At 53.1% G+C, this 7,819-nt stretch overlaps 1 protein-coding gene across 1 annotated transcript; it reads left to right on the top strand.

Annotated features, from left to right (window-relative positions):
* The first annotated feature begins 2,693 nt into the window (after window positions 1–2,693).
* Window positions 2,694–3,660, top strand: LOC103625929 (probable histone H2AXa). The gene is made up of 2 exons (XM_008646331.3): window positions 2,694–3,026; window positions 3,132–3,660. Exons 1-2 carry the CDS (start codon window positions 2,832–2,834, stop codon window positions 3,348–3,350), a joined length of 414 nt encoding a protein of 137 aa, XP_008644553.1. The 5' UTR covers window positions 2,694–2,831; the 3' UTR covers window positions 3,351–3,660.
* Window positions 3,661–7,819: the final 4,159 nt, after the last annotated feature.

Here is a 7,819-nt window from a genome sequence, read left to right as displayed (position 1 = left end):
CAGATGGTTGGATGGGAGATGTATTAAGGACATAGCTCCTGCAATGTTTGATATGGTGCCCTTGTGTCTTGCCAACAAACGGTTGGTCAAATATGCTCTCCCTAATTTCCATTGGATCTCCGATGTAAATGGGGCAATTTCAGTCAGAGTCATTGCTGAATTCCTGGAACTTTGTGAAGTGCTTGATGCAGTTGTGCTTCAGCCTGGAATAAGGGATCGACATATATGAAAATTCAGTGCTTCACGAGATTATACAACTAGTTTTGCTTATAAAGCTCTCTTCATTGGTTCAGTTCAGTTCGAACCAGCAGAGCGTGTGTGGAAATCTTGGGCTCCTGGGAAGTGCAAGTTCTTTATCTGGCTTGTGGAACATAATAGGTGCTGGACTTCTGATAGGCTCAGAAAAAGAGGACTAGACCGACCAGAGCAGTGCCCCTTGTGCGACCAAGAGGCCGAAACCATAAATCATTTGCTGGTCAAATGTGTTTTTGCCAAGCAGTTCTGGTTTGATTTCCTTAGTTCAGTGGGGTTGCAGGAGCTGTGTCCAGCTCACGAGGATTCCTTTGAGTCGTGGTGGAAGTCTAGCAGCTCTCGAGCATCTAATCTTATAAGAAAGGGCTTCAATTCTTTAGTAATCCTAGGTGCTTGGACCATATGGAAGCATAGGAATAGATGTGTCTTTGATGGATGTAATCCTAGCTTGGTCACAGCCCTTAGGGTGGCTAGGGAAGAGGCGGTGCTCTGGTCCTTGACTGAAGCCAAGGCCCTGTCTTTCCTCCAAGTCGATGAGTTGCTGGCTTAAAACAGCGATGTGGGTCGTGTTTTCTCCATGTTAGTCGGTGATCCTTAGTTAGTCTCTAGTGTTGGTGTGTGTGTGCTGTAATGGGGTTCTCTCCCCCTTTCTTATTCTTCTATTAATACAAAGATGCGCAGCTCTCCTGCGTATTCCAGAAAAAAAGAATAAGCACTATTTAAAATTTTTATTATGGATAATATCCAAAAAAAAAGTAAAGGCGATTTAGAGAGATCAACAAAGAATAATGGCCTAATAACTAACTGGCATCTGATCTGATCACTAAGCTGCTGATGCCCTTTTGTTGATGAATTGTGAGACACCACTTGTCAAGGGCGTTAAACCCTTGGGTAGCGGGACCTCAGCTACGTAGTTCGTAGCCTTCATCCGTCTTCTCCGTTAGGGTTAGACTCTAGGCCGAAGGCTTGGTTGAAGACATAGAGAGATAGGAGAATATATGAGTAATATCTTTGTTGCCCCCTTTTGATTGTTATCTTACAATATATATATGGCTGACCGGCCACAACTAACTAGAGCGATAGGCTCCTTTAATCTAGGAACTAACTAACCAACTAGCTCCTTTAATCTAGGAACTAGTAGATATTCTCCCTGCGCGCCCAGCGCTCATTCTGAGCGCTCCGCGTCTCGGCGCACGTCATGGGCCCGACGCCTGGAATATGTGTGCCCGACCATGACATCTCTCCTCCCGTCGTGGAGCAGCTCGTCCTCGATCTAGAATTCCGAATACTTGACGCGGAACAGCTCAATGTCTTTCCGAGTAGCAGATGTTGCCAACTCGCCTTCCACTGGACAAGAACCTGGAGCACCCCGTGAGCCAGACGAGAACATATGGCCCGTTCTGGCTCAGGGGCAACGACGCCATGGTGCATAAGCGGCAGGGGTGGACGGTTGGCCCCTATAACTTCTTGAGTAGCCCCATGTGGAACACGTCGTGAATGCGAGCTTGAAGCGGCAAAGCGAGGCAGACCGCGACGTCGTTGATCAGCTCGATGACGTGGTACGGCCCGAAGAAGCGTGCCTTGAGCTTGTCAGCGACAGTTTGGGGAAGCGAAGACGTCGCGCGTTGTCGTAGGTGAAGGAGCACCCAATCGCCCACCTGGTATGCGACGTGGCGGTGCACCTTGTCATAGTGCAACTTTTGCGTCGCTTGAGCTTGTTCTAGCCGGTACCGGACGTCAACTAGGAACTCTTCTCGTTCCTCCATGCTTTTGGTGACGGCAGCCACCCTCGTGTCCCCCGGTTCATATGACCGGATAGATGGCGGATCGCGCCCGTAGACAACACGGAAGGGTGTGTCCCACAACAAAGTCTGGTAGGCGGTATTGAAGACGAGCTCCACCCAGGGCAGCCAACGTAGCCACTCATATTTCAAACTCTGCAAACAGTATTATCTATAATGTAAATTTCTTATTTTACATGATATGTTGTGGACAAACTTTGTACGGATCAGAAATAACTCATGCTCCGTTTGGATGTCGATATTAAAGGGCATGAAATTGAATTGGTCCAATATCAAATCAACCATAGTATTGAAATGAGATGTAAATACAATTTTATTGTTTGGATGTCACGAAATTAGAGTTTAAAATTGTGCGGTCTAATTCCACGCAATTTAAATGAATGACACTTTATTGGGAGAGAGTTTCTAATTATAGACCAATTCTATGGAGTTAGATCTCTAATTTCAAATCTTAATTCTACGTACAACCAAACAACATAATTCAGTAGAGCTAATTCTAATTTTCAACTACGTGCTGCCATATTTACATAGAAACGGGCTATTAGAGCAAAACAGTTCACACCATGCCAAGCTGGCTCGCCACGTCAGTGATCCGTGCCTCTGATCTTCCAGCCAATCATAGTGCATCTCTCAATTGAACCCTAACAGTATAAAATCGCAGGCGCCGCCCGCTCCCCTCTCCAATATCCCTCCATTCTCCTACCAAAAATCGCAGCGCCGCCCGCACCAATCTCGAAGTGTTCGAAAGTTTCCAGACCCCCAAAAGGCGAAGCGGCGATGAGTTCCACCGGAGGCGGCGGCCGCGGGAAGGCGAAGCCAGCGACCAAGTCGGTGTCGCGGTCCTCCAAGGCTGGGCTTCAGTTCCCCGTCGGTCGCATCGCGCGGTACCTCAAGGCCGGGAAGTATGCGGAGCGCGTCGGCGCCGGGGCCCCCGTGTACCTCTCCGCCGTTCTCGAGTATCTCGCCGCCGAGGTAATCCCCCGACCCCTCTTCCTCTCTTCATGTTCACCAGATCTGCTCTTGTCCGATCTCGTTTGAATCGCCGTTGTGAATCGATTGTTTCCTTCGTTTCCGCAGGTGCTGGAGCTGGCCGGGAACGCTGCTCGGGACAACAAGAAGAACCGTATCGTGCCGCGCCACATCCAGCTGGCGGTGCGGAACGACGAGGAGCTGAGCAAGCTGCTGGGCACTGTGACGATCGCGGCCGGCGGCGTGATGCCGAACATCCATCAGACCCTGCTGCCCAAGAAAGCTGGTCAGAAGGGGGACATCGGCTCTGCCTCCCAGGAGTTCTAAGCGTTTCGGCGGAATGAGGAGAGGGACCGCCCCCTGTTTCTGTCTCGTCCGCGTGGTTGTGTTTCAGCTCTGCGGTTTTTGGGGGAGTGCTGTCGATGAGTTGGGATTGATATGGGTTGTGGGGATGTAAACAAACGCAGCGCGTTGTTTCATGAATGAATGATGGATAGAAGGAACATATCTATCATGATTTCTACCCTGGTTGCATTTGGATCCGATTTGCTCCTATCGTTTGGTCCATTGTATCAGACCTGATGATGGAACTCTTTATATCGGTTCTATGAACTCTGCATCATTTGTCAGATTTCAATTCCTGTTGATGGCCTCAGTGAGCCTCACCGATCGATTGTGCTGGTTCAAGTTTTCCTACGGGTTCTCTTTGCCATGTACCAAAATCTTTGCCAGGTTCGGGAGCGACATGTCTCGACCTCCCCGGCGCCGCGCTGCGACGCGGCGTGCGCGTACAGCGCGAGGAGCACGGACTCGGAACCTAGCCAGCGGCTTCCGGGACACGGCGCGGCACAGGTACGCCCCAGTTAGCGACGGGACCAACAGCAGTACCGCGAGCTGGAGCTCGGGGACGTTGGACCGGAACGCGTCGTAGAGCCAGCGCCAGAGGCTGTCGTTCCCGGTGTCAGGATCGACGAGTGAACACCGACGAACACAATCGCAGAAGAACTCACACGCACAGACAAACTCGAGTACAGTGGATTTGGTGCTGCCTGAAGAACGCAGCGTTTTCTGTTTATCTCTGCTCCTTTTATTGCCATGAACTAAAAGAGAGAACGAACGTCGCTGGGAGTTTCGCGCCACGCCCTTGGTCGTGTCCATCCCCACGCCCGCACGGCGCGCACTGATCCGCGAGTTCAGGTAAGACCGAGCGATTCTCGGCATGATCTCCTAAGCGCTCGGCCACCACACAACGGCGCTTGGCGCATGCAAACTAAGTGCAGATAACTGAAAAGTAAACATGCAGTCCTACTAAAGTGCAAGACTTAATCAACAGATAACAATTCTCCCCCTTAAGTCTTGCACAACAGCCTTGTGTCGACGATCCCAAGCCTGGAACGCAGATGGACGAACCGACCGCGCCCCAATGCCTTCGTCAATATGTCAGCCAATTGATTATTAGTGTCAATCGGCTCAATCCTCATCCTGTTTTCCTCAACACACTCCCTGATATAATGGTACCTTGTATCAATGTGTTTACTTCGCTCATGAAACACAGGATTCTTGGACAATTCTATTGCCGATCTGTTGTCGATGAAGAGCATCACCGGTTCAGCTTCTTCTCCTCGCAGTTCAGCAAGCAACCGTGCCAGCCAAACACCCTGACAGGAGGCGACAGCTGCTGCAATATATTCAGCTTCGCAGCTTGACAAGGCCACTATTTTCTGCTTCTGTGATTGCCAAGTAATGAGACTGCCACCAAGGAAGAAGACCACTCCTGTCGTGCTCTTGCGAGTATCAACATCACCCGCATGGTCACTGTCACTGTACCCGGTCAAGCCTGCTGGTTTCTTCCTTCTCTGATAGTAGCAGCCATAGTCCGAAGTACCTGCTACGTACCGCAGCACTCGCTTCACAGCAAGCAGATGCTCGGTAGTAGGCTTCTCCATAAAACGTGAGACAAATCCCACAGCAAATGCTATGTCCGGTCTTGTGTTCACCAGGTACCGAAGAGCACCTACTATGCGCCTGTATGCAGTAGAATCAACAGCTGGACAGGTACTCGACTTACTCAGTCCTGGGCGTGTCTCCATGGGCGTGGCACTTGGATTACAATTCTTCAGGCCTGCTTCTTCAACAATCTTCTGAGCGAACGCCCCTTGGCTGATGGCGATCCCGCCCTTGCATTGCTTTACTTCCAGCCCGAGGTAGTAACTGAGCAATCCCAGATCGCTCATTTGAAATGTGCTCTTCATCTCCTGCTTGAAGTGCTTGATTACGGCCACATCTCCACCAGTGATGACAAGATCATCAACATACACACCAACGATCAGCCGATGTTGGCCTTTCCCTCGAGTGTACACAGCATGTTCATTGATGCTGCGCCGAAAACCAAGAGATGCCAGAGAAGCATCCAGCTTGGCGTACCACGCGCGCGGTGCCTGACGAAGACCGTAGAGCGCCTTGACAAGGCGCAGAACCTTCCCTTCTTCGCCGGAGACGACGAACCCCGGAGGCTGAGCGACGTACACCTCTTCCTTCAGCACGCCGTTGAGAAAGGCTGACTTCACGTCCATATGGTGGACAGTCCATCCTTCGCTCGCCGCCAGCGCTAACAAGAGTCTTACGGACTCAAGTCGTGCCACTGGGGCAAACACATCTTCAAAGTCAATGCCTTGACGCTGCACATACCCCTTTGCGACGAGACGAGCCTTATGCTTCGTGACAATCCCCATGGCATTCTTCTTTGCCTTGTACACCCACTTGAGCCCGATCGGACGGTGATGTGGTGGCAGATCCACCAGCTCCCAGGTGCCATTCGCCTCGATGGATGTCATCTCATCCAGCATGGCGAGCCTCCAGCAGTCATGTTGCTGCGCCTGCTCGAAGGTCCTCGGCTCGTCCTCTTCAGCCAGCAGTAGATCCTCGTCTTCATCCAGAAAGCGGTGAACGAGCCCTCGGGACGTTGCCGGTCCTGCGATCTTGTCTAGGAGACGGAACCGAAGGGGTACGTCATCTTCATGATCCGCGTCCAAATCCTCCACATCCACGGTTGGCGGTGTAGCATACTCGACCGTCGGTCCTGCAGGCGTTGCTGACGTCGAAACCGCCGTAGAGGATGGAGACGCTGTTGCCAAAGACGATGGAGCCGCAGTCGCCGGAGGAGATGGAGTCGTAGCATCCATTGGAGAAATAGGTGACGCCAGCGTAGCTGCGTGTCGTGGTCGGAGCGTGGTCACCACCTCCGGGTGTGACACCGAGGTGTACCTGATCGTGAACTCGCCATCATCCTCCTTTTGTTCATTGTCAGACCAGCTCCAGTGCGCCTCCTCGTCAAAAACAATGTCCCGACTCAGGTGTACACGGCGAGAAGTCGGGTCGTACACCCGGTATGCCTTCGTGCCAGGTTCATACCCGACAAAAATCATCGGCTTGCTTCGGTCGTCCAGCTTCTTGATCCTGGGGCCTGTGCTCTTGACATGAGCCACACAACCGAAGGTGCGCAGGTGATGGACCGCTGGCGTCCTCCCATGCCACAACTCATATGGCGTCTTACCGCCATTTCCCTTCGTCATTGTCCTGTTCAGCAGGTAGACGGCGGTGGAGACCGCCTCCCCCCAAAACGTGCCAGGGAGGCCGCTGGCCTTGAGCATGCTCCTGGCGGTGCCAACCACCGTCTGGTTCCTACGCTCGACGACGCCATTTTGCTGGGGTGTATATGGCGTGGTCAGTTCACGCCTTACGCCGAGCTCGGCGCAATAGTCATTGAAGTGACCCGCCGTGAACTCTCCCCCGCGATCGGTACGCAGGGCACACAACTTCCTTCCGCTGCTGCGCTCGACCACCGCTTGTACACGCTTGATGGCGCCGGGTGCTGCGTCCTTGGACGCCAGAAGTGTCAACCACATGTACCTGCTGTAATCATCAACGAGCAAGAGAAAATATCGATTCCCGCTCGGTGTGGTTGGAGTAATTGGACCGCACAGATCACCGTGGAGCAGCTCCAAAGGTTCAGTTGAACGCCGGAGGAGATTGCCAGAGAAAGGTGCCCGACGGTGCTTGCCGGCGAGACAGGCTTCACACAATTGCTCCACTTGCGACAGCGCAGGTAACCCCCGCACTAGGCCTTCCTTCTTCATTTTTCTTAGCGCGTTGAAGTTCGCGTGGCCGAATCTGGCGTGCCACCTCCACGCATCCTCCCCGGCGTGTGCTGCCAGGCACACCGGTCGGGCGATGGTGAGGTCGAGCACGTACAGTCGACTCGGGCCCCTGTCGATTTTGGCGAGGAGACCTCCCTGTCCATCGCGCACCCGCATCACTCCGCCTTTGATCAAGATCTCAAAGTCGTTCTCGTCGAGCTGCCCGCAGCTGACGATGTTGGCAGTCAGCCGCGGGATGTAGTACGTGTTGGTGAGCGCATGGTGCTCGCCGTTCCTGCAGTCGAACAGCACGGTGCCACAGCCTTCGATCTGCACCAGAGAGCTGTCACCGAACCGCACCGTGCCCGCCACTGATGTGTCCAGGTCGGAGAAGGCCGCCCGGGCACCCGTCATGTGGTTTGAGGCGCCGGTGTCGAAGATCCACCGGCGTGTGTCGCGCTCTGGATTGGAGTCCAGAACGGCGAACACCTTTTCCTCCACCAGTTCGATGTGTCTGTGTGGAGAACTTGATGTCGTCACGGTCGCGGCGCGAGCAGTTGTCGATGTTTCCTCAGCAGCTGGCTTCTCCCGCGTCTGGAGCTTGATGTCGTCACCGACCTCGAGAAGGAGCAGGGTGGACTCCTCCTCCTGAGCCACATG

The sequence above is a fragment of the Zea mays genome, chromosome 5 (genome assembly GCF_902167145.1).
Source record: "Zea mays cultivar B73 chromosome 5, Zm-B73-REFERENCE-NAM-5.0, whole genome shotgun sequence".
Lineage (NCBI taxonomy): Eukaryota > Viridiplantae > Streptophyta > Magnoliopsida > Poales > Poaceae > Zea > Zea mays.
The sequence above is the reverse complement of the archived record's forward strand: the minus strand, read 5'-3'. Positions and strand labels throughout refer to the sequence as shown.

What these genes read in the sequence shown, in the direction of transcription:
- LOC103625929 (XM_008646331.3), top strand. Translation starts at nt 2,832, where the DNA reads ATGAGTTCCACCGGAGGCGGCGGCCGCGGGAAGGCGAAGCCAGCGACC. An exon ending in TCGAGTATCTCGCCGCCGAG is followed by an intron (nt 3,027 to 3,131) that starts GTAATCCCCCGA and finishes TCGTTTCCGCAG; the next exon opens with GTGCTGGAGCTGGCCGGGAA.